Raw genomic sequence first — 27,441 nt, 5'->3', positions numbered from 1 at the left:
CCTCTCCTCTCCTCCTTTCACTTTCACCCTTCTCTCTCTGCAGGGCCCCGGCTTGTCGTGCACAGAGAGGGAGGAGGGAGATCAAATCATTCAGGAGCAGTGACTGGTTCATAACACCACTGATCCTACATGTTTATAGATTATTGTCTCTGTAATACCACTTCATGGTTCTGGAGTATCATTATAATCCATAGCCACAGTGGCTTTAATGAGTAGTATTCAAAGGCAAGTATACACCATTACCCACCTCAGGCGTGGTTCTGGTTGTCCTCCGGAGGGCGGGTGTATAGTGAGGCCACGCTTAGCTGGTAAGTGACGCGGGAGAGTGTTGACTATCAGGCATGCAGGAGCCTTCAGACCTCCGTCTCTGGGCAACATGTGGCTTGGAGATCCTCTGAGGAACCTGGCTGGGTGTGTGTGTGTGTGTGTGTGTGTGTGTGTGTGTGTGTGTGAGTGTGTGTGTGTGTGTGTCTTCAAGCTGTCTTGTGTAAATGTTGTGCTCTTCAACTGAAGTCGTACAGCATCTGCTGCCTCATGTTGGTCTCTATCACACTGTCAAAAATGGCGGAAACTATCCTGTTACTATTTAACAGGGTATATAAGGGTATAAAGTATAAGGAAGTGTCCTTCAGATGTTTATCTGCTGTTGTCACCTGATTAAAATATTCACATAGTTCTTCCTGAAAAAATCAGGTTTTAGCAGCTTTGCAGGTACAGTATTTGTCTGCCAACTGAGTAAAAGGTCAAGAAATTCCCGTTGTAACTCTTGAAACTGAAGGGGTTGTGCTGTGTGACTTCCCCCGAAGGCTGCACTGGCAATGAAGCCCAGCAGGAGCACCTTCAGCAGCGTCCCAGAAGAGTCTGCTTCCTGCACCAAGCCTGTAGGTTTTCACCCTGACAATGGGGGACTGTGGCACAGGCCAGCAAGAGCGACAGTCCTGCCTCCTGCAGCAAACAGAATATCACCTAGAGCCCAAACTCTCTGTCAACCCAGGTGCTACAGAATTAATAGAATGGGAACATATCTCCATTTTCTAAAGATGCGCCCACCAACCAGGAGAGAACGTTTCTAACAGAGGGGATTCTATTTCCTAAAAACAACAGAATGGCAAGCCGTCTTAACAAGGTTCAAATACTTAAATCCGGTCTTAAAGGCTGATCAGAACAAGGACCTCCCGCCTGGCCCTGTCTCTTCATCTTATTTTCTCCATCCCTTCTCCCCTCTCCTCTGCCACTCCTTCTTCTCTCTTTGTATGGATCTTCCTTGATTGTTGATGCTTATTAATGATATACAGAGAGCTTAGTTAAACAAGATACACCAAAACCAATTCCTTTGATCGGTGTGTCTCAGAACCCCTACACCTCAGCTCCTTTCCTGCTGGGAAGCTCCCAAGAACTGGAGATGTCGATACTAGCCAGGTGTTGCCCATTGTCTCTGATCTAGAGTTTTTCATACAGCAACCTTTCAACATGTGATTAACACCTGCCAATCACAAGAGAGGGGAAAAAAGTCACTTTAAAACAATTGTTTAACTTTTATTCAAAAATACAAACCCAAATACACTGGCAAAAAGCTTATTGAATTCCAACAGACTGCAGATTCCTAACAGAATGATAAAATACACTGTCAACATGACGTGTAACACCTGCTGGTGTGTAGCTGAACTGTGACAGAGCTACAGTGAGGAAAATGATGTGTTTTTGTGCTGTCGATGCAGTTACCATGAGCAGCACTGCAGTGTAAAGGTGTATTCCAGGCTGAAAAGAGAAGAAAGGAAACAACGTTTCGGCTGTGGAGTCTTCTTCGGGTGTGAGGTTCCACAGCCGAAACGCTGTGTTTTCTTCCTTCTCTTTTCAGCCCGGAATAAACCTCTACCTGTTCCTTTGCAGTCTGCGCATGCTGACGCAGCTGCCTGCTTGAACTAGTACTGCAGTGTTACTACACTATCACTACTTTCCAATACAAACTGTTCACATCAGTAATCACTCTAGTGCGTGTGAATATAACAACAGTTCTAAACAACAGGTCATTCTGCCCATCTACTGTACAAACTGTATATGGTTCAACTGCTAGTAGCTAATCTGATCTGATTGTATGTGAACACGTGCAGATTTTAAAAAGAACAGTGTGCATTCTGTGCATTCTTAAGAAGAATAACAATTTATAACTTACAAAAAAAACAGGATTGTAGTCTTTACATCTCAGGCATGTAAATACATTTTTACACTTTAAGAGGTGTTAAAATACACAGACAAAACAGTTTAAAAACACTTCCAAAGCGCTCCAGGCAGAATCTTTTATTTTATCTTCCACTGTGATAGAAGCACCAATATTTTACTTTTAATCAGGACTTGTGTTGCAGTGTATATACGTCACATATAAAGAAATGCTATTCTGAATTTGTTAAAACATGGCGGTTTTTTTAAAGATTAGAACAAGTCCCTTTATCACTCTCCTAGTGACCCAGGTGATAAAACAGGCTGCACAATCTCACAAGACACAGCAGTCCAACACCACCCAGACTGTGCACATACTGTAGATGCTGAGTCAGTCCTTGACTGAGGTTTTTTCCTTTAGAAACGTTTCTGTCACTGGAACAGTGTGCAGTGTTGGGTCAACAGGAACCATGTCACAGAGCCACTAATAACGCCGTAGAGATTTCCACTGCTCTAGGACACCCCTTGATCACAATGTGTTTGTCTGACTGTATTTCTCAAGGTCTGGTCTCGCCACCCCTCAGCTGGGGTACAGCGTACCCCTGTCACAGGGGTGTAGCCAGAGGAGGGGTGGACACCCCTAAATATGGACTTGCCACCCCATCCTAGATGTTACCTTTAATCCTGTATTGTTTTACATTTCCTAACAAAAGTAACCATAAACATAAGAAACAATTACACTGCATCTGAAAAGTTTTTTAAGAGTTTACAGCACATGTAGCCTTTACTTTAAATGGTCAGCAAATATGTGGATCATTGTCGATCGTTGCCATGCAGCTCAGTGAAAGCGTCAGAGATGAAACATCTAATATAATCAGAACTGTTGTTGCATTTGAAGGAGCAAGTCAATCCGTTTAATGTGCAGCTGAAATATCACATCGCTACAACATCCATTATCTTTCCGCACAAGGACATCGGGGCTGCTAGCAGGCTTGTCAGGACAGTCCAAGCTGCGTACTTTCCAGGAGGGTGAATTCGATGTATTAGTGTAAAAGTGAAAGACAGCCATCTTGCCCTGTGCGTCAAGCGATCCCGACTTACTTGAGACGAATATTCTGTGATCCTAATAAAGTGGTCAGTGATTGGCATTGAACGACTTTGTTCTTTAAGAAACAGGACGCTCCTGCATGAAATTATTCTGAAAGTTTACACCATTTAGTCAAACACAGTGCCTTTCTATGTTCAATACCTTCTGTAGCCATATTTCATGTCGGTGGATCGTGAGGAAGAACCAGGTGTTGTACGTTTAGCAGGTGAAGAGGATGAGTCTTCTTCTTGACTTCATGATCATCCAGACCAAACCTGACTGGAGCTCAGTATCTGAACCCTGAGAGAGAGAGAGAGAGAGCTGTTCTGTGTTTTTAGGTAACTTGGGTTTCCTGGGAAAAAGAGAGCTCAGTTAGAAATGTCTTTCCTGCTTAGGGTGCACTTTCAAGGACAGGGATATAGGGATGTATACAAAACATTAATTTTGTGGCATCTGGGGTGCAGAGAGAGAGATGTAACTGTAAGTTGATTTGTATTCAGTTAGAAGGCAGCTCATCTCTTATATGGCCTCTCTAGGTAGCAGTCTGGGGTTTTCTGGGTGTCCAGAACGTTAGGCCTCTGAAACGCCTTGTTTGTAAACCACTCGGTCAATTTCCGATTTCCACCAGTTTCATAACCACCCATTTGCAACATTATAATAAAAATAATAGCAGTAGTGTATATATAATATGCTGTAGAATGTACATGTACAGTATATACAGTATATATGCTGCCCATACTACAATCCCCCACGTGTCTCTACAGAACGGAGCAGCTCTCTCCCTCTCTCTGTTTGGGGAAGTGTGTTGCTGGGTGTTAAGTGACTCACTTGGCTTTCTATACTAGAACTCTGGTGACTGGGTTGGCCATTGCATATGGTTTACATTGTCTTCATGTTCATCAAACTGTTCAGTGATCACTCCTGTCCTACGGACATCCAGGAAAGAAATGCTTCACTTTACAGTACGATGAACATGATCACTCACAGCGGCTTTGATTTCTAGGCGTGTGCCACACGTGTTCTCGTCCACTGGTGCCTGTAGGCTTCTCTAGGCGTGTGCCCCACATGTACTCGTCCACTGGTGCCTGTAGGCTTCTCTAGGTGTGTGACACACGTGTTCTCGTCCACTGGTGCCTGTAGGCTTCTCTAGGTGTGTGACACACGTGTTCTCGTCCACTGGTGCCTGTAGGCTTCTCTAGGTGTGTGACACACGTGTTCTCGTCCACTGGTGCCTGTAGGCTTCTCTAGGCGTGTGCCACACGTGTTCTCGTCCACTGGTGCCTGTAGGCTTCTCTAGGCGTGTGCCACAGGTGTTCTCGTCCACTGGTGCCTGTAGGCTTCTCTAGGCGTGTGCCACACGTGTTCTCGTCCACTGGTGCCTGTAGGCTTCTCTAGGCGTGTGCCCCACGTGTACTCGTCCACTGGTGCTTGTAGGCTTCTCTAGGCGTGTGCCCCACGTGTACTCGTCCACTGGTGCCTGTAGGCTTCTCTAGGCGTGTGCCACATATGTACTCATCCTCTTGCTGAGAACAGAGTGAAGGATGAGTCACTTGTCCATATGACTTGTTTCCACTGCTCAGTAGATCCCTGCCTGTGTTCTCTGTACCAGTTTACAGTCAAAGGTTCAGTTTTAGATGTAATAAGGGGTTTATACACTGAAAGCTGACCACAATATCCAGGAATACAGGGAGGAGAGACTGTAGACCCAGAGAGAGAGCCTCTCCTGTAGCTACAGGAATACAGCTGACCACAGACCCAGACTCTCTCTCTCTTGGTCTACAGTCTCTCCTCCTCTCTGTATTCCTGTAGCTACAGGAGAGGCTCTCTCTCTGGGTCTACAGTCTCTCCTCCTCCCTGTATTCCTGTAGCTACAGGAGAGACTCTCTCTCTGGGTCTACAGTCTCTCCTCCTCCCTGTATTCCTGTAGCTACAGGAGTGGCTCTCTCTCTCTGGGTCTACAGTCTCTCCTCCTCCCTGTATTCCTGTAGCTACAGGAGAGACTCTCTCTCTGGGTCTACAGTCTCTCCTCCTCCCTGTATTCCTGTAGCTACAGGAGAGACTCTCTCTCTGGGTCTACAGTCTCTCCTCCTCCCTGTATTCCTGTAGCTACAGGAGTGACTCTCTCTCTGGGTCTACAGTCTCTCCTCCTCCCTGTATTCCTGTAGCTGAATTAGAGACTCTCTCTCTGGGTCTACAGTCTCTCCTCCTCTCTGTATTCCTGTAGCTACAGGAGAGACTCTCTCTCTGGGTCTACAGTCTCTCCTCCTCCCTGTATTCCTGTAGCTACAGGAGAGACTCTCTCTCTCTGGGTCTACAGTCTCTCCTCCTCCCTGTATTCCTGAAGCTACAGGAGAGACTCTCTCTCTGGGTCTACAGTCTCTCTTCCTCCCTGTATTCCTGTAGCTACAGGAGTGACTCTCTCTCTGGGTCTACAGTCTCTCCTCCTCCCTGTATTCCTGTAGCTACAGGAGAGACTCTCTCTCTGGGTCTACAGTCTCTCCTCCTCCCTGTATTCCTGAAGCTACAGGAGTGACTCTCTCTCAGGGTCTACAGTCTCTCCTCCCTGTATTCCTGTAACTACAGGAGAGACTCTCTCTCTGGGTCTACAGTCTCTCCTCCTCCCTGTATTCCTGTAGCTGAATTAGAGACTCTCTCTCTGGGTCTACAGTCTCTCCTCCTCCCTGTATTCCTGAAGCTACAGGAGAGACTCTCTCTCTGGGTCTACAGTCTCTACCCATGTGGAAGCACCTGTTTTGAATATACTTTGTATTCCTCAATTATTCCAGTGTTTCCTTTATTTTGCCAGTTACCTGTAGCTCTGTTGAGACAAAACGATCTATATATGTGAAAACTCAACCTCTTCTGTGTGGTTCACACAGGTTCGGTATTTAGGATTCTGAACTACCCATGTTTTTCCATTTTATTTAATATCAAACTACAGTAGCAAAACACAGGTCTTCTTGAATAGTTATGGTGCATAATATTGCATTTTAATGGAATATTCAAAGTAAATCCTTCTACAAGGGAATGAAGGGAAGCAGCAACACATCCAGTACTTATTGCAGTCCATTACCAGTGAAAACTGGAGGATGTTATTTTGTATTTGTTCCAAATGCGGACCGCTAACCGAGCAGCAGGAAGTGTCATATCTCAATTTATGACACACCGGGCAGAGTGGTGGCTCTGGGGCTCGGGATCTGCACCTGTGGCTGGAAGGTTGCTGGTTTGTATCCCATGGCCGGCAGAGGAATCCTACTCCGTTGGGCCCCTGAGCGAGGCCCTTCACCCCAGCTGCTCCAGGGGTGCTGTATAAATGGCCGACCCTGCGCTCTGACCCTCAGCTTCTCTCCCTGTCTGTGTGTCTCATGGAGAGCAAGCTGGGGTCTGGGAAAAGACACATTCCTGATGCAAGAAACTGTATATGGCCAATAAAATGATTTTATCGTATCTCTTGTTTATCTCTTAATTTGCCACTTTGGACTCAATATTGATGTGGTTCGATTGCCAAACAGTATGATCTCGAAATTCAATATTATTAAGTAATGCTTGATGCAATCAGATCTCCATCTATTTCATTATAAATTGCTCTTCAGTTAAAGACCAAACAGGTGATATCTACAAGCCTGCTCTCGGACAGCCCTTTTTCTAGGATCTTCAAGCAGTCAGTGGTCTTTTGCCTGCATTTAAAACTGAACAGGTTTTAAAAGAACTGAGTTCAACACCTTTCTCTCAGTTCTATAAACTCTAGAATTAGCTCAATCGCAGGTGTGTACAGTCAGGAAGTGAGAAAGTGTTTTGTGTAATCTGCACAAGTGCAGAAGTATTGAAAATATTCATGCAGAGAAAGAGGCATTTTTATCTTCTCAATATATAAAGATAAAAATAAATGAAAGAGTATTTTTACATTTTCATATGACTATTACCCAATCAATCTTCATTATTTAGCTTTATCTTTTATTGTTTTAGTATTACAATACTACACAACATACAATCACACACATTCAGTATCCTAAATTATATAAAACACAAAAACTAGAGCAGTGAAGAATGAAGGAAAAGAAAACCAGTAACAGTAGGAAACACTTACTCTTCTCTCGGTCCAGAGCGTCTGTCAAAGGAAGAGGAGAGAAACAGCAGTGAGACAGAGAGCAGTTTCTCCAGGATCTCCCTGAGAGCAGAGTCTCTCCTACAGGACTCCTCTCCTGTGTCTGAGGAGTGAGGAGTCCCTCTGTCCCTTTCACACACTCCACACTGACTCCTGCTCCTGACTCAGCTGAACACAAATTCTATAAAATCACTCAACTTTTGAAAAACATGGCTACCACAAACACACAGGAAAGCAAAAGAGCCAAATTCTTTAATTCAACAAAACATCTCAACTCAGGACACACGGGAACATTCTTACCCTTCTCTTTAGAAGCAGATTCTGTCAAAGAGAACAAAACAGTGGAACATGAGTCAGCTGAATGTCCATCTCTGCTAACACTGTCATACAGCAACACATTCACGTTCAGAGCCAGTGTGGCCCCATGTCAGATAAGCGCTGTGGCGAGAGGGGCAAACAGAGAGCTCATCGCTGGGCCTCAGCACAGGCCTGTCGAAGACGAGGCCAGAGCAGCTCTTGTAAGAAAACACTGCTTGACTTTCCTTTGTGAGCACGGGAGCACAGCCTTTTCAGCACGCCAAAGAGACAGTTTGACTGGAACGTACCTTTAGTCTTGGGCAAAGATGAAAACTCAGCAGTGACGTCCCAACATATTCAGACTTTTTAAAGAAGTCCACACTTGTTAAAAATATAATATGCCAAACATGTCTGTGTAGTTCGAAATCTTACTATTGTCTGTGTTAAAACTGAAGTTCTGGACAGCTGTGTTTCCTTGACTTTTGCACTCCCTGACAAAAATATTTTAAAGGGGAAAACAACCGTAATAAATATGTTTGACAAAAAGAAACTACTCACCCAGCTTCTTAGTAAGCTCCCCTGCAGAGAAAAGAGAAACCAGTTTAACAGCAGAAGCTCACGATACAGGACTACATGATACAGGATTTGAGGACAGAAGGAAAACAGACACAAATCCTAAACTACATCAAACACTAAAACTACAGCAGTGAAGAATGAAGGAAAAGAAAAACCAGTAACAGTAGGAAACACTTACTCTTCTCTCGGTCCAGAGCGTCTGTCAAAGGAAGAGCAGAGAAACAGCAGTGAGACAGAGAGCAGTTTCTACAGGATCTCCCTGAGAGCAGAGTCTCTCCTACAGGACTCCTCTCCTGTGTCTGAGGAGTGAGGAGTCCCTCTGTCCCTTTCACACACTCCACACTGACTCCTGCTCCTCACTCACTTCAAGACAACTAACTGACCACCAAGACTTCCAGAGACACACAGGAAAGCACAGAAATTCCAATTCAATGCTATAAATACTATTGGCTATCATCTTTTAATAAGAGTATCTTTTATTACTCAAATATAAAATATAAACTAAACTATATCAAACACTAGAAACTGTGCACTAGAGGACTGAGGAACATGAAGGAGAGCAGTGATGAGAGAAACACTCACCGATCTTTCTGTTCAGAGTGTCTGTCAAAGGAAGAGCAGAGAAACAGCAGTGAGACAGAGAGCAGTCTCTACAGGATCTCCCTGAGAGCACAGGCAGACCCCTGCAATGAGAGCTGACAGTGTTACTGCAGCAGAGTCCTCTAACTCCACACCTGCCCACAGGACACTCAGATTCCAGGCAAATCAGACTCAGGAGAGTTCAACTGGACAGGTTTCAGAAAGAGGAACATGAGCAGTTCTGTATGAATCACTGCACACATCTGTCTCAGCTGGACAGGCTCATTAGTCTGTCTCTATCTGTACACAAGCATTTCGATAAGGGGCAGACAGGAATCTAAATTCACACTGGTGGACTAAGAATTACTTTGATTAATAAAACACAAATTACTTCAATTTAAAAAATGCTGTTTTCATAAATGTGTATAAGTTGTTTCATTCACTATATTTTAATTGAAAACAAATTACAGAAAGTATGAAACTAAAATGCACACTACCTAAATGCTGCAATCATCTGTTAACAAGGGTATAATTTCTAAAACATAAAATAATTACGTTTTGAAACAAAAAGGCAACAAACCTGATCAAAATCAATGGACATTAAGTGTATGGTTACAGAAACATAAGACATATCTCATGAAGAAATCCTAACATCTTTGAAATAAGTGCAGCAAAGGATGACCGATAATTCATAAGAAAGTAGTAATGGGAAACACTTACTGTTCTGTGTGGTCAGAGAGTCTGTCAAAGGAAAAATTAAAGAGTTTCAATACAGAAAGAAACAGAACATGAAAGGTGAAAATTCAGATTAACTGAAGTCTGCAAACATCTTAATATAAGAGTAACATTTCTTACTGGTGGGTTAGAAAAAAATAAGGAGAACACCACAAACCACCTAAACATCACTTGACACTACAACGCTGGAACTGTAGATTTTGTGGAAACAAAACTGACCATCACTAAATCCTGAACTGTATCAAACACTAGAAACTGCGCAGTAGAGGACTGAGGAACATGATGGAGATCATTGATGAGGGAAACACTTACTCTTCTCTCTGGTCAGAACGTCTGTCAAAGGAAGAGGAGAGAAACAGCAGTGAGACAGAGAGCACTTTCTACAGGATCTCCCTGAGAGCACAGGCAGACCCCTGCAGTGAGACCTGACAGTGTTACTGCAGCAGACGCCTCTAACTCCACACTTGCCCACAGGACTCCTCTCCTGTGTCTGAGGAGTGAGGAGTCCCTCTGTCCCTTTCACACACTCCACACTGACTCCTGCTCCTGACTCACTTCAAGACAACTAACTGACCACCAAGACTTCCAGAGACACACAGGAAAGCACAGAAATTCCAATTCAATGCTATAAATACTATTGGCTATCATCTTTTAATAAGAGTATTTTTTATTACTCAAATATAAAATATAAACTAAACTATATCAAACACTAGAAACTGTGCACTAGAGGACTGAGGAACATGAAGGAGAGCAGTGATGAGAGAAACACTTACACTTCTCTCGGTCCAGAGCGTCTGTCAAAGGAAGAGGAGAGAAACAGCAGTGAGACAGAGAGCAGTTTCTCCAGGATCTCCCTGAGAGCAGAGTCTCTCCTACAGGACTCCTCTCCTGTGTCTGAGGAGTGAGGAGTCCCTCTGTCCCTTTCACACACTCCACACTGACTCCTGCTCCTGACTCAGCTGAACACAAATTCTATAAAATCACTCAACTTTTGAAAAACATGGCTACCACAAACACACAGGAAAGCAAAAGAGCCAAATTCTTTAATTCAACAAAACATCTCAACTCAGGACACACGGGAACATTCTTACCCTTCTCTTTAGAAGCAGATTCTGTCAAAGAGAACAAAACAGTGGAACATGAGTCAGCTGAATGTCCATCTCTGCTAACACTGTCATACAGCAACACATTCACGTTCAGAGCCAGTGTGGCCCCATGTCAGATAAGCGCTGTGGCGAGAGGGGCAAACAGAGAGCTCATCGCTGGGCCTCAGCACAGGCCTGTCGAAGACGAGGCCAGAGCAGCTCTTGTAAGAAAACACTGCTTGACTTTCCTTTGTGAGCACGGGAGCACAGCCTTTTCAGCACGCCAAAGAGACAGTTTGACTGGAACGTACCTTTAGTCTTGGGCAAAGATGAAAACTCAGCAGTGACGTCCCAACATATTCAGACTTTTTAAAGAAGTCCACACTTGTTAAAAATATAATATGCCAAACATGTCTGTGTAGTTCGAAATCTTACTATTGTCTGTGTTAAAACTGAAGTTCTGGACAGCTGTGTTTCCTTGACTTTTGCACTCCCTGACAAAAATATTTTAAAGGGGAAAACAACCGTAATAAATATGTTTGACAAAAAGAAACTACTCACCCAGCTTCTTAGTAAGCTCCCCTGCAGAGAAAAGAGAAACCAGTTTAACAGCAGAAGCTCACGATACAGGACTACATGATACAGGATTTGAGGACAGAAGGAAAACAGACACAAATCCTAAACTACATCAAACACTAAAACTACAGCAGTGAAGAATGAAGGAAAAGAAAACCAGTAACAGTAGGAAACACTTACTCTTCTCTTGGTCCAGAGCGTCTGTCAAAGGAAGAGCAGAGAAACAGCAGTGAGACAGAGAGCAGTTTCTACAGGATCTCCCTGAGAGCAGAGTCTCTCCTACAGGACTCCTCTCCTGTGTCTGAGGAGTGAGGAGTCCCTCTGTCCCTTTCACACACTCCACACTGACTCCTGCTCCTGACTCACTTCAAGACAACTAACTGACCACCAAGACTTCCAGAGACACACAGGAAAGCACAGAAATTCCAATTCAATGCTATAAATACTATTGGCTATCATCTTTTAATAAGAGTATCTTTTATTACTCAAATATAAAATATAAACTAAACTATATCAAACACTAGAAACTGTGCACTAGAGGACTGAGGAACATGAAGGAGAGCAGTGATGAGAGAAACACTCACCGATCTTTCTGTTCAGAGTGTCTGTCAAAGGAAGAGCAGAGAAACAGCAGTGAGACAGAGAGCAGTCTCTACAGGATCTCCCTGAGAGCACAGGCAGACCCCTGCAATGAGAGCTGACAGTGTTACTGCAGCAGAGTCCTCTAACTCCACACCTGCCCACAGGACACTCAGATTCCAGGCAAATCAGACTCAGGAGAGTTCAACTGGACAGGTTTCAGAAAGAGGAACATGAGCAGTTCTGTATGAATCACTGCACACATCTGTCTCAGCTGGACAGGCTCATTAGTCTGTCTCTATCTGTACACAAGCATTTCGATAAGGGGCAGACAGGAATCTAAATTCACACTGGTGGACTAAGAATTACTTTGATTAATAAAACACAAATTACTTCAATTTAAAAAATGCTGTTTTCATAAATGTGTATAAGTTGTTTCATTCACTATATTTTAATTGAAAACAAATTACAGAAAGTATGAAACTAAAATGCACACTACCTAAATGCTGCAATCATCTGTTAACAAGGGTATAATTTCTAAAACATAAAATAATTACGTTTTGAAACAAAAAGGCAACAAACCTGATCAAAATCAATGGACATTAAGTGTATGGTTACAGAAACATAAGACATATCTCATGAAGAAATCCTAACATCTTTGAAATAAGTGCAGCAAAGGATGACCGATAATTCATAAGAAAGTAGTAATGGGAAACACTTACTGTTCTGTGTGGTCAGAGAGTCTGTCAAAGGAAAAATTAAAGAGTTTCAATACAGAAAGAAACAGAACATGAAAGGTGAAAATTCAGATTAACTGAAGTCTGCAAACATCTTAATATAAGAGTAACATTTCTTACTGGTGGGTTAGAAAAAAATAAGGAGAACACCACAAACCACCTAAACATCACTTGACACTACAACGCTGGAACTGTAGATTTTGTGGAAACAAAACTGACCATCACTAAATCCTGAACTGTATCAAACACTAGAAACTGTGCACTAGAGGACTGAGGAACATGAAGGACAGCAGTGATGAGAGAAACACTCACCGATCTCTCTGTTCAGAGCTTCTGTCAAAGGAAGAGGAGAGAAACAGCAGTGAGACAGAGAGCAGTTTCTCCAGGATCTCCCTGAGAGCAGAGTCTCTCCTACAGGACTCCTCTCCTGTGTCTGAGGAGTGAGGAGTCACTCTGTCCCTTTCACACACTCTGTCACGCCCGACATCCCTCCCTAGAGGGCGCTCCACTGCTCTCATTATTGTTCGTGTCATTTAGCTCTCCAGGTGTACCCTTTTAGCGTTATTATTTAAAGACCAGCTCCTCCAGTCGGGGCTCATCATTAGGGTAAGATGTCGCGAGGCCCGCCTAGCACCAGGAAACCCTACGTCCGTCTCCTGAGGGCATAGGCCTCATCCCCGACACCTCACGCTTCCCGAGCCCGGGGTCTGGAGGATCTCGCCCCGTCACCCTTGGACCTCCATGTTTTGTTTGTCTGTGTGCTCCCCCTCCCGGGGATTTTAACTTTGTCGCGTCCCAGGATGGATTTCCAGTTTATGGACTTTCGGACTGTGCTTTGACCTGCCCTTGGACCCGTTTGGATTTGGATGCCGTTTTGTCTTCCCCGTACACTGTCTCACGGACTGTCACTATTATTTTGTGCACTATTAAACCCCTGTGTGTTCCTTTTTACCACGCCTCCTGTTTACTCCAGCTCTTACCGCATCGCATAGGGTCTTCTACAAGATCTGACACGGATTCCAGTCCGTGTCCGTTACACACTCCACACTGACTCCTGCTCCTGACTCAGCTGAACACAAATTCTATAAAATCACTCAACATTTGAAAGACATGGCTACCACAAACACACAGGAAAGCAACAGTTCTGTACAGAAGGACAATACACAGGTGAATAATCTCATGTCTGTTTGTACTCCCAGACACGTGTGTGAAGACAGTAGCTGTGTTAAACTACACACACACTCGACTCCCAATGAACACAGCAGCAGTGTTACACTACACACACACACTGTCTACTCCCAATGCACACAGCAGCAGTGTTACACTACACACACACTGTCTACTCCCAATGAACACAGCAGCAGTGTTACACTACACACACACACTGTCTACTCCCTGCAGATGAAAGAAAGATAAAGTTTTAAAGTCTAGTAGTATAAAACACAGGACTGATATCTATTCATTCACAACATAAACAAGGAATTAATAATCGATTTTGTTTGCAATTCCTGTTGAAACAAAACTGCGTATCATTTTACAGAGCCTGCATACAGAGATGAACAACTCCCTAAGGAGTGTACAATACAACAGAAAATCAAAAAGCAGATCCTCAGTTCAGAGGCTCACGATATTGAATGCATGTCATGCATGATTAGTGTTGAATACTTACTATTCTGTGTGGAGAGTTTATTTGTCAATGAGAAGAAGCAACAAAAATCGGTCACAAGCATTTCATTAGTCAAAGCAGTAAATCCAGCTGAGTACTGGTGAGCGGACTGACAATGAATAACTCAACACAACAACACACATCTTCAGTGCTACAGGGTGCTGAATATGTACAGATGCCTCTCTGTGTTGGATCACAATATTTGATCATTGATTTGTATCTGTGAAACATGGGGTCATACCTGCAGCAAGAAGGACTCAAGTGTTGACTACAGTAGGAGTAAGGTGATGAAAAAGTAAGCACCCAGACCTGAATGGAGCCGAACTTTAGAGAGAGAGAGTGATGCACGGCTGCCATGATAAACCCTACTGCATTCGAACTGAGTCACTGGTCACACAGAGAAACACACACTTACTGTTCTCTGCAGAAAGAGTATCTGTCAATGAAAGAAAGAACAATCAGATACAGTACATAAGGAAAGCCAGTTAACAGTAGAAGGGATTTACGAAAAGCACTGAAAGAGGTGAGGAAGACCATCCTACAGCCCCACAGACACACAGGGACAATAGCATAGCCTGAACACATACAGGACAGATGCTGAACACACCCCAGGTGTTCCCCAGGAGTTTAGCTTGCAGCTGGCTGTAAGCCACTGTTTTCTAGATAAGAGGAGCCTATCTGTATGGTCTGTGTTGATCATCACAGCTGATATTATCTGACATCAGGCTTCACACCGCTTTGAACTCTTGTGGTTGTGGAGAGAATTACCGGCCACCTTGCCTGAGATGCTCATTATTTAACGATTAAACTACTGTATACCGTACATTTGGGGGAAATTCAGGTGGGAAGCTGCGTCCGCATGCATCGGCGGCAGAGGAACAAGCAAACGTTTATTCCATGCTGAAAAGAGAAGAGTCACAACGTTTCCGGCCGTGGATGTTCTTCGGGTCTCAAGAAGGTGTCACCTGTTGTCAGATACCAGTAGGGGGCAGATTCAGACCCTGAGAGTCCAGATCATTAGGCAGTACCGTGGTCAGGAGGTGGGAAGGCAGAATCGTTAACCAAGAGCAGCGAGACAATCAGGCGGCGAGAGGTACTGTATAGCTCAGGTGAGTAGATGAGGTGAGGTAGAAAGGGTTAAGTCAAACAAAAGGGGGAAAGTGGTTGGATAATAGGTTAATTGCAGCTGGAATGTGGTGGCGAGTGCGTGGATGTGTGGAGACTCTGACGCCTGCAGAAGGCTCCACATCCGAAACATTGTTTCTCTTTTCTTTTCAGCACATGAAGGAAACGACTAGTTCTCTGGTTTTCTTAAAAACATTCTTGTGAAGTTAAGGATAACACCATAAACCACCGAAAAATCCAATTTATGATCACGTTGAAATGGAAAACAAAGAAAAAATTACAACCCGAAACAAAAAAAAAGTTTCAAAGGTGAAAATACTGTGTTAACAGAAATGTAACAGAAATGGCTTACCTCGTTCTGCGGCAGCACTTCCTGTTGGTAAAGAACAAGAACAAACAGTCAGTCCAGCAGAGATCTGCACCCCACTCACAGGAAAAAGGATTAAACAGAGTTTAACTCAAATGTTTTCAGAAAAAGAACCATTAGTTCCACTCCCAGTTTGAACTCCCCGTGACACAGGCCTGTTCCCAGTTTGAACTCCCCGTGACACAGGCCTGTTCCCAGTTTGAACTTCCAGTGACACAGGCATGTTCCCAGTTTGAACTCCCCGTGACACAGGCCTGTTCCCAGTTTGAACTCCCTGTGACACAGGCCTGTTCCCAGTTTACTGCTGTCTCTTCAGCAGGGCTATCAGCAGTACTATGGTCTGTCATTCTTCTATAACACTGGTTCTCAAACTGTGGTACGTGGAGCGCCCTCAGGTGGTACCGCTAGATGACCCTGGAAATGTGTTGTGTGCACTGAAAAATTGGGAATTAAAATGGAATAATTAAAAATGATGTAAATGTGTCCCCTGTTATTTACTTAATCGGTTTCAGAAAGCTTGAGACGGGTTCTCATATTCTGTATTTTAATAAAATGCGTTTGTGTGTCAAATATGCAGCGCACGTACTGTGCTACATCGATACAGCGCGCGCTAATACTCGAGTGTGCAGACTCCTCTCGAGCTTCCAGAGACACAGCTGAGCGCCACGCTCGCCACTGAACAAGTGATCGAAATTGATCCCCACAATACACACACACAGTACTCCCCAGAATATACACAAAGTACTCCCCAGAATATATACACACACAGTACTCCCCACAGCGCACACACACAGTACTCCCCAGAATATACACACACACAGTACTCCCCACAACAGACACACACAGTATTCCCCACAACAAACACACCATATTCCAACAAACACACAGTACTCCCTATAATACACACACACAGTGCTCCCCACAGCACACACACAGTACACCCCACAATACACACACACAGTACTCCCCACAATACACACATGCAGTACTCCCTACAATACACAAACACAGTACTTCCCACAGCACGCACACAGTATTCATCACAGCACGCACACAGTATTCATCACAGCACACACACAGTATTCATCACAGCACACACACAGTATTCATCACAGCACACACACACTCACCCTGGTCTTCAATCAGCTGTTCTACAATGGAAAGAAGAAAAAGAGGTTTAGTTCAGTGATACGAGACTGATCACAACAATGTCTTCAGCAGTGCTCCTTTCAACAATCACTTCTAGTGTATTTAAGGAATTTCAATACACAATAGAATCGGAATATAAAACAACGTATAAGAACAAAAAAAAATCAAGAGACATTCGATTTCAGGAAAAACATTCTAAATTAGCTGAGTGTAAAAACACTCCTCCTCAGATGAAGTCAGTATTATATTTTGAAAGAAATAAGTTTCAAGTCTGTATAATGTGACTATCAGTAACAGTTTCTGTTCTTCAGCTGTGATATACATTGTGTGCTGTGGTAACACATCCACGTCTATTGTGCTGTGACATCACAACAAAATCCCAGCACACTCTTCAGAAAATCTGTCTCAGTAGTGTGAGAGTGCTCACTAAGACAGGTCTGTCCCTGTCACTCTGTCTGTCCACCTCTATTATGAGGACGTACCTTTCTCCCAAACATCTGTTTCAAACTCCTTTTATAAGGGAGAGACATGCTCACATGCTGTATAACGTGAGTGAGCTCTGACTTCTTTCCTTTTGCTCTGGCATAAATTGTGTGATGAAGTAACAAACCCACAGGTGTAAGAGTGATGAATCTGACATGCCTGTCCCTGTGAGCGATTCACTCTGATTCTCTCAGGAAGCTGGTTGTATCTCCCAGACCAGTAACAATGAGGAGCAGCTGATATAGCCACACTGGCAACATTACTACAGATGAAAGAACTGACTGGGACCAATGCTGAGAGACAAATTCAGCACCAGAGCAGACAGGGGTCTGTTTTTGGAGGTAATGTTAGAGTAATGTAAGAAGAGTTCTGTAAGAAAAATGTCATATTGCTTCCCTGGTGTCACGGATGTCGGAAAGGACGAACCGTGGAAAGACAGGACAGGACAAAAAGACCCTATGCGTAGCGGCGAGACGGGGGTTAGCCGGGCTCAGCTGTTCAGGAGAAGCCGTATAGAAACCTAGGCCCTCAGGTAGCGGACGTGGGGCGACCTGGTGCCAGGAGGGTCTCAGGACATCAATGTCAATGCTGAGCAAAAACAGACTGAAAGACCCGGAAATATATAGCCCCAGAGAGAGAGAAACACCGGAAGGACAGCAGAGAACCGGAAATGAGAGACAGGACAGAGAAGGAGGGCCCGCTGGCTGCAGAGGGCGTGACACCTGGATTTCAAAGGAAGACAGTAATTACTCTTCTCTTTACATAGAGCATCTGTCAATCAAAGCAAAACAACAGTAAATTACACCAGGAAAACCTTTTCAACAGAAAACGGTTTGGAAAACACTGTAAGAATTCAGATCAATACCTTTCTTTCCCATTGAGAAAGTGTAGAATTAGATGAATTAAACTAGATAGTCCTGAAATCCAGTGTGTTTTTAAGCAGGGTTACTGCTTACTATCACACTAGTGACAGAACCTGAGCAGAACCACTGGCTGGGGCATAAATATCTGAAACTAGATTTTCCAGAAAGGATAACACTCAACTGAGCATCAAGAATATTGTTCTGAAATAGTCAAAAGAAAACATAGGACACCCAGAAGAAACAACACTTACTTTTCTCTCTGGAAAGATTCTCTGTCAATGAAAGCAAATGAACAATCATATTAGGAAAATGTCATGTTCAGCAGATTTAATAAAATAGTAAGAGAAACTGGTCAAATACCTCTCTCCCTATGGACTGTGACATGGCGATACATGATCATAGCAAGACCAACAAGAGCGCAGAGCACGAGGACCAGGATCACCCAGAAAGCCACCATCCAGGGAGAGACTCGGGGGAAGAGTTCACCTGGAAAACACAGCATCACAGCTGCAGAGCTGCACAGAGTCAGGGCGTCCTGAGGCTGTGAACAGGAGCCCCTGCTACTCACTGGGGACGTCGATCTCTGCCTCCCTCACTTGGTCCAGCTGCTGCTGTTCAACTCGGCAGGTGAACCTGTTGGTGGCGCTGTGCTGCACGGTCACCTGTCTCCTCACAGTGAAGAGGTCCTGGCTGTCCCTGTGCGTCTCTGTGGGGTCGGCAGTCAGGCTCTGTCCTTCACTGTCCAGCCACACCACTTCAGGCTCTGGGAACCAGCCTTTAGACTCACAGCCCAGCCTGACCCCCTGAGCCTGGTGCGTCTCCAGAGAGATCGCCGTCTGGGTGCCCACAGCTGAAAGGACATTTGAGAGTCAGCTTTGCCTTTTATATGAGTTTTAAGTGGAGTATCTGAGTTGTTTTCCATCCTGTAATTTGTATTTAAAAGAACTTTTGCCCTTTCAGATTTCCTTTATCAAATCAATAATTAAATACTATGATGTAATCCAGTGTGTGATTGTCAGGAGCTGGCTCTCTCATTAGAATGAATGAAGTCTGTAAACAAACAAGACATAGCTGTGGGCATGCCTATAAGAGCAGGCTGAAGTCTTCCCTGCAGGGAGAGAGTCAGTCATGGGTTAGCTGCTGAAGAAGAAGAAAAATCAGGTCTCCCACCCCAGACGGCCCCACCCCTCTCCTCCTGTCAGACACCCCAGACGCCCCACCCCTCTCCTCCTGTCAGACACCCCAGACCGCCCCACCCCTCTCCTGCTGTCCGACACCCCAGACGCCCCACCCCTCTCCTCCTGTCAGACACCCCAGACCGCCCCACCCCTCTCCTCCTGTCAGACACCCCAGACGCCCCACCCCTCTCCTCCTGTCAGACACCCCAGACCGCCCCACCCCTCTCCTGCTGTCCGACACCCCAGACGCCCCACCCCTCTCCTCCTGTCAGACACCCCAGACCGCCCCACCCCTCTCCTCCTGTCAGACGCCCCAGACCGCCCCACCCCTCTCCTCCTGTCAGACACCCCAGACGGCCCCACCCCTCTCCTGCTGTCAGACACCCCAGACCGCCCCACCCCTCTCACTCTGCATCAACAGTGCTGTAACAGTTTTAATGTTTTTTTAATGTACACCATTAAATAGAACTCTCTCAGTACAAAAATTATTAAACACTCTCATATTGAACATACAGCTCAGTATTTGGGCATTATATTTATATGATTGCACTCTGATAGAGGTCAGTTCTTTTTTTTAACTAAATCAATTTATCCATGTATGACAGTTACTTAATACACCTCCTCCCTGGGTCACATAGTGTATGAGGTGACTTGTGTTGATTCAGCGTTGTGTAGAACCCTCCTGTGGTTCCATTAATTGTTCAAGTTCTGGGAAGTTTGCGTTTTATATGTAAAGACGAAGCTACACAGCGAGTTCCTCCCGCAGATGAATACAGTGGAGTGAGCCTACTGCCATCCCAGTAGCCTCCACAGGGCTGTGTCATACTCTACATCTCTGTCTCCTCTTCGCTGTGAGGAGACAGGTGGCCCTCCAGGCCTTGTGCTCCTGGACCTGTGTGTGTGTGTGTGTGTGTGTGTGGTGCTGTGGAGCGCTTTCACTTTGCTCAACACGCTTCTAGATGAAATGTGTTAACATACATTCTCAGCTGCCAACCACAGCATCAGAGAGACTGAAAACTTTAATTGAACCAGCAGACCAAAGACCGCATGTGCTTATATCACTGGTATCTTTTCATGAGATCATACTGGTCACTTGACTGGTCATTTTCTCACAAAAATGCAGTTTTAGGCCACTTTCGGTAAGAATTTCCCTGTCCTGTCGCTCTCTAGCATGTCCTCCTGCAGGTATGATCTTTCCCGGGAATAAAGAGAGGAGGATACTCACCTCTGACTGACACATGAATGACAGCCTCATTGTACCAATTTACAGACCGGACAAAGCACTTGTATCTCCCATGGTCAGATCCTCGCACCCGTGTCAGTCGTAAGGAAGTGTTTCCTTTACTGAGCTCCTCTGGAAACAGTGCGGCTCTTCCCCTGTAGGTCAGGGCTTGATCTTGCAGCTCTGGTCTTTGCTTGCGGTATAAAAACACAGGTTCAGTGGGTTCATCCCTGAACCAGCGGATCTCCAGTCCCTCAGCGCTGATCCTGGGTGAGAGGTAACAGGGCAGGACAGTGTCTTCACCAGCCACAGCGACAACAGGATCAGCTGGACCAAGAACCTGAAACGTCTCTGGAGAGAGGAATGAGACACAGACTGAGACTCACATTGTCACACAACATCACCTGTCCCAGACACCCACACACGTTACTGAGAGAAAACACACAATTTCACACTGTCACACACTCTGAGACTCTCACTGTCACACAACCACACTCTCTAAGACTCACTGTCACACAGTCACTCACTCTGAGACTCTCACTCTCACACAACCACACACCCTGACTGAGACCCTCACTGTCACACAGTCACACACTCACTCCGAGACTCTCACTCTCACACAACCACACACCCTGACTGAGACCCTCACTGTCACACAGTCACACACTCACTCCGAGACTCTCACTCTCACACAAGGCGTCGACTGCCTCTACGCTGAGATAACGACACGGTTTCTACAGTCCCTAGGCTGAGATAACGATATGGCGTTGCACTTTCACCCTGAAGCAACGGGACCGCGCTGCCCTGGAGAGTCAGTGGGAGGGTGAGGGTGAGGAGCTGTACCTGGTCTGGAGACAGAGGGCTGCTGGAGAAACAGGACGATCAGAAACAGACGCTGTGGGCGACCAGACTCCATCGCTGCAACACAAGCACACACAGGCTCACTGACAGCACTGACAGCCCTGCTTTCTCTCGGAAAGTCACCCAGCCCTTACACTACTGTCACACATGCTGCATCACTGATCGGGACTGCTGACATTGCAGCAGGCTCATCAGGGCTCCTCTGAGAGCTGCTTTTCAGACACTGTCGGGGTGACCTGCCCCTCACTGGAACAGGGGAGTTCACTCTGTTCAGGCTGGGAGCCCCTTCCTGAGCCAGATCTCTTAACCAGAGCCCCGTTAAAAACCAGTCTAGAATCACTCCACATCACCGAGCTATTAATTAAAATAATGTGCAAGGATATCTACACAGACTGTACCGTGAGAGCAGATCGAGTGTCTGAAAAAGACACTGCAAGATGTGGGGCGAAAAGTAGTCTGTAGTTTCTGGGCAGCCTCTCACAGAAATCCTCAGGGCCAGGTGATTAAATAACAACACTCTTCAGACCAGGAGCCTGCGAAGCAGTGAGCCAATCAACACTTAGGCACAGGCCAGGGTAGTCATAATGTTTAATAAAACACTGCACATGGTTAATGAATAAAAGAAGCAGCCATAAACTCAAAGCCTTCATTTTCCTTGGATGTACTTTACACTTTCCAGGAGCAGAGAGGAGGTAAGGACAGATAGGCAGGGTCACTCTATAAACACCTCTGTTTTAAACATCTATAAACTCTGACAAGTTGTGATCAGAAAGAGGGGCTGTGATTCACTGGAGCAGCTGAGTGAGAAGGAGCTGTAGCAGTCTCTGAACTGGGTGTCTCCCGCAGCCTCGGCGCGCAGAGTTACTGGATATATGCGTAAAAGAAGTGTCTGAGATTTAGAATCTGACATATCCTCCCAACTTCTGTTAAACACCTTTTCCTCTCATCCCCAGCTTCCTAACGGATAGAGGCTCAGGATAAAGGCCATTTCTATCGCAACAACCATTAAAATCACCTCCTAACAGCATCCTCCACAGACTGGCACTGAATCTGTCAGGTACAGGGCGGACTTCAAAATCCTTCTACCTACTTACAAGGCTCTCAGAGGTCAGGCACCTGTCTATCTAATGGAACTTGTTAATGTTTACCATCCAAGTCGCCTGCTTAGATCACAGAAAGCAGGTCTACTTCCTATTCCACACATTAATAAAATAACAGTTGGCAGTAAAGCCTTTAGTTACAACAGTATAAACAGTCTCCCGCCCCATATTTGGGATAAGTCAGTCTCGGTATTCAAATCCAGCCTGAAGACCTATGACTTCAGCCGAGCCTACTCACACCTTACATCATAGCCTGCTGCAGCCATGGCTGCTGGTGCCATTGTGTGTCTGTGTGTTGGCCCACCAGGTAGATACATCTGTTCTGACCAGACTATCCTGTCCTCCTCCCCACATGTCCGGATGGCGCCCAGGCTGGGCACCACCTGAGTTGGATGCTGCATCACTGCCATGGATCCAAGAGGGACATCGTGGATATAGCTATCATTTAGGAGGAATTTACTGGTCTACAGAGATCTGCATGGAGTACTGACATACACAAGACATGATGAATGGATTCATACCCTTATTTAATTTATTCCTTTTTTTAATTGTATAATGTTAGCGTGCCCAGAGGGGTGGGCAGCCAGTGGACCTTGGACCCCTAGAGGTTTTTTTCTCCTTACTGAGGAGGTTTTGGTTCCTCTCCTTCGTTGTCTTCTGGTCTTTTCTGCTCTGTATCCACTGCCTGCCCGGTCACTTGCTTTGTCAAGCGCCTTGGGGCAGCCTTGTTGTTGTGTGGCACTATATAGGAATACACTGAATTGAAACTCAAAAGAAACTGCTCCACGCAGAGACAGGGAGAGTTAAACATGTGTCTCACACCTGCACTGATCTTCACTACTTCAGTTACAGGAAAACAAAAATCCTTCAAACCCTGGAGCAAGTCAAAGTGAAACTGAAACTCCTTCCCTCAGTCAGACTGGCTCTCTGAGCCCATTTCCTGGCAGGAGACTCCTGGGAGAGGTGTTAATGGGGCCAGCAGGGGGCGCTCACCCTGTGGTGTGTGTGGGTCCTAATGCCCCAGTATAGTGACGGGGACACTAGACTGTAAAAAGCTGTCGTCGTTCGGATGAGACCGGAGATCCTGACTCTCTGTGTTCATTAAAAACCCCAGGGTGTTTCTCAAAAAGAGTAGGGGTGTTACCCCAGCGTCCTGGCCAAATTTCCCCCTGACCTCCTAATAGATACGCTGTCTCTGAACTGGCTTCATCGCTCTGTTCTCCTCCCCAGAGGTGTGTAAGAGTGGACTGGTACATCATCCAGGTGGGGCTGCACACTGGTGGTGGTGAAGGGGAGACTCCGTTATTATTATTATTATTATTATTATTATTATTATTATTATTATTATAACGCATTACAGTGGTGTTATTATTATTATTATTATTATTATTATTATTATTATTATTAAACCACTCGACTTAAAGTTTCCTCAAGGGGGCACCACTGGCGAACCCGCTGTTCCCGTAGCACCGAGTTGCTACAGATACCGTCCTGTACCTGTTGCGCTGGAAAACGTCGGTCAGACTTCTGCACAGTGCACCTCTGCAAGGTGACTTTAGTGTGCACCAGACCATAGCGGCATGTACAGTATGTAATGTATATATATATAAAATATATTAACACGGCCAACAAAACTTCAGAAAACTTACCTGATTTGAACAGGTTCATTTGAGAGAAAAAGTTCCGACCTACGGGTATGTCAGCACCCTCTGAAAGAAGTCAAACTCGGTGTTTGAAGCGTTTAAAGGCGAGTGCGGCGCTCCAGCTCTGTCTGCTGCGGTACTCGCTCATCGGCTACTTGTTCGCTTGCCTGTGATCCACAGGGATGAACGCCGGGGGGTCAATATTTTGCGAGGAAGAGAGAAATCGCTGGGAGGCCATTTTCTCTGGATAAACCGCGGACTTCGACCAAACCCGCGGTGCAGGATCACAGCTAGAGCCCCAGAAACCAGCCCGCCAGCCCGCTTACCTGTGTCCTCTCCCGGACCCGCAGCACTGCGGATAGCCAGGCGAACCGGATCGCGATTCCCGCGAGGATCCGACACAAAACACAAGCACGGGCTGGCTCGGTTTAGCCCACTACACGGTGACTGTCTGGACGCGCAGGGATAAAAACAGCATTTACTTTCACTTTCGACGGGTATTTTTGCTGGATCTGGATCAAACAGCACGCCCTCCAGCAGGGACGAGCGCCCTAACCAGATGATCTTCAAACTTAATTTTCAGTAAAAAGTAATTTAAGATCAAAATGGGAAATAATCTGTGTCGACTGTGTCTGTAAAGTGCAAAGAGTTTCACTTGGTATGTAATTACTGAGGACTTAATCCGACGTCTGTTGCATGTGGAACACGTTTTGACTGGTTTCCTGTCCAGGGTGTGTCCTGTGAGGGACTGGTGTCCTGTCCAGGGTGTGTGACAGTGTGTGTCTGTGTGTGTCCTGTCCAGGGTGTGTGAGAGTGTGTGTCTGTGTGTGTCCTGTGAGGGACTGGTGTCCATGGTGTGTGAGAGTGTGTGTCTGTGTGTGTCCTGTGATGGACTGGTGTCCTGTCCAGGGTGTGTGACAGTGTGTGTCTGTGTGTGTCCTGTGATGGACTGGTGTCCTGTCCAGGGTGTGTGACAGTGTGTGTCTGTGTGTATCCTGTGAGGGACTGGTGTCTTGTCCAGGGTGTGTGACAGTGTGTGTCTGTGTGTATCCTGTGAGGGACTGGTGTCTTGTCCAGGGTGTGTGTCTGTGTGTGTCCTGCCCAGGGTGTGTGAGAGTGTGTGTCTGTGTGTGTCCTGTGATGGACTGGTGTCCTGTCCAGGGTGTGTGAGAGTGTGTGTCTGTGTGTGTCCTGTGATGGACTGGTGTCCTGTCCAGGGTGTGTGAGAGTGTGTGTCTGTGTGTGTCGTGTGATGGACTGGTGTCCTGTCCAGGGTGTGTGAGAGTGTGTCTGTGTGTGTCCTGTGATGGACTGGTGTCCTGTCCAGGGTGTGTGAGAGTGCGTCTGTGTGTGTCGTGTGATGGACTGGTGTCCTGTCCAGGGTGTGTGAGTGTGTGTCTGTGTGTGTCCTGTGATGGACTGGTGTCCTGTCCAGGGTGTGTGAGAGTGTGTGTCTGTGTGTGTCCTGTGATGGACTGGTGTCCTGTCCAGGGTGTGTGAGAGTGTGTCTGTGTGTGTCCTGTGATGGACTGGTGTCCTGTCCAGGGGGTGTGAGTGTGTGTCTGTGTGTGTCGTGTGATGGACTGGTGTCCTGTCCAGGGTGTGTGAGAGTGTGTGTCTGTGTGTGTCGTGTGATGGACTGGTGTCCTGTCCAGGGTGTGTGAGAGTGTGTCTGTGTGTGTCCTGTGATGGACTGGTGTCCTGTCCAGGGTGTGTGAGAGTGTGTGTCTGTGTGTGTCCTGTGATGGACTGGTGTCCTGTCCAGGGTGTGTGAGAGTGTGTCTGTGTGTGTCGTGTGATGGACTGATGTCCTGTCCAGGGTGTGTGAGTGTGTGTCTGTGTGTGTCGTGTGATGGACTGGTGTCCTGTCCAGGGTGTGTGAGAGTGTGTGTCTGTGTGTGTCCTGTGATGGACTGGTGTCCTGTCCAGGGTGTGTGAGAGTGTGTGTCCTGTGATGGACTGGTGTCCTGTCCAGGGTGTGTAAGAGTGTGTGTCTGTGTGTGTCGTGTGATGGACTGGTGTCCTGTCCAGGGTGTGTGAGAGTGTGTGTCTGTGTGTGTCCTGTGAGGGACTGGTGTCCTGTCCAGGGTGTGTGAGAGTGTGTTGTGTGCAGGCCCAGCGGTGGACTGGTGTCCAGGTGAACAACCCTTGTGTGTTTTCCCTGATGTCCGCCTCCTGTTTCTCTCGGGGTTACGCCGCACCGCATGGGGTGTAATTGGCAACGCTCCGCGGGAGACAGAGGCCCGTCCGTGACAGTATCCATGCACTATGTCTCGATCGTAAACCCCTCCTCTTAAGGACGCCCCAGCCCGTCCTCATTCAGTACTCATTCCCTGCCTCCGGCTCCTGCCCCTCGTCCTATGAAAGCCAGGCGCTCACTCTGTTCCGGGCTCTGCATTGGTTCCCGCGCCAGGCGAGTCCGGGACCTGGAAGCGCCTGGTCCCGTCAAGGTTTGAGTTTCTGTTCCTGTTCCCGTTCCCGTGCCGGTCCCGACCCGGTTCTTGTCTTGGATGGATCGCCTGGCTTTGGACTTTTGTCCCGTTTTGGATTCCCCTTTTGGACTCAGCTCTGGATGGTTTGCCTCGGCCACACCAGCGCACCGTGGACACGCCCCCTGTCTTCATTCCCGACTCCTGCCTTTTCCCCTGTTTTCCTCACTCTACCCCGGATTGCCTCGTCTGCATAGGCTCCGGAAAGAAGGCCTTCGTTACACACTAATATTCTTTTTAGTCTGTCCCCCTATCTATCAAATCTGTCTCAAAGGACATTGAACAATTGCCACTTAAATAAAATAGCATAAATCTTCAACAAGCAACTGGATACTTTCTGTCAATTGCAACGGAAAAGAATACTTGTTTATCTGATGCAGTTCCCAGCATCTACACAATGTGTGGTTATTTTTTCATTTAGGACGTTATATAATACGTACTTGATTGGGGTATCCAGGACAAGGACTGGACAGCATTTACGCAATTCAATTATTTTAACGAAGGAACTATTACAGATGACATTAATATTTGTTATTGTGGCCCTGTAAACAATTGTATTTATTTTTTACTCTACAGTACAGTGTACACAAAAATACGCAGATCTTTTGACTTACCGTAGCAGTTTTGAGGTATTTTATTTGTATCACTGTGTGGATCTGTTTTAAAGTTTCAGCTTATTCTTTTTTCTGTAACCTGCTGTGGAAATGGTGTATCTAATGAGCATGTTTGGGGCCGTGTACTGCTAAGAATTACAATTGCCACTACAATAGTAAAACACATCT

General features: G+C 45.9%; 1 protein-coding gene across 1 annotated transcript; it reads right to left on the bottom strand.

Moving 5' to 3' along the window:
• Window positions 1-503: 503 nt before the first annotated feature.
• On the bottom strand, window positions 504-24,461 carry LOC107076241 (butyrophilin subfamily 3 member A2-like). Its single transcript, XM_069188271.1, has 20 exons — window positions 24,177-24,461; window positions 21,410-21,484; window positions 20,570-20,917; window positions 18,735-19,016; window positions 18,527-18,652; window positions 18,418-18,438; window positions 16,802-16,822; window positions 15,657-15,677; window positions 14,596-14,615; window positions 14,183-14,204; window positions 11,778-11,802; window positions 11,378-11,562; window positions 11,183-11,203; window positions 10,628-10,648; window positions 8,805-8,825; window positions 8,401-8,421; window positions 8,205-8,225; window positions 7,650-7,670; window positions 7,328-7,352; window positions 504-552 (listed from the first exon to the last, which is right to left on the bottom strand). Exons 1-20 carry the CDS (start codon window positions 24,193-24,195, stop codon window positions 504-506), a joined length of 1,365 nt encoding a protein of 454 aa, XP_069044372.1. The 5' UTR covers window positions 24,196-24,461.
• Between the last annotated feature and the right edge of the window lie 2,980 nt (window positions 24,462-27,441).

Source organism: Lepisosteus oculatus, chromosome 4, assembly GCF_040954835.1.
Source record: "Lepisosteus oculatus isolate fLepOcu1 chromosome 4, fLepOcu1.hap2, whole genome shotgun sequence".
Lineage (NCBI taxonomy): Eukaryota > Metazoa > Chordata > Actinopteri > Semionotiformes > Lepisosteidae > Lepisosteus > Lepisosteus oculatus.
The sequence above is the reverse complement of the archived record's forward strand: the minus strand, read 5'-3'. Positions and strand labels throughout refer to the sequence as shown.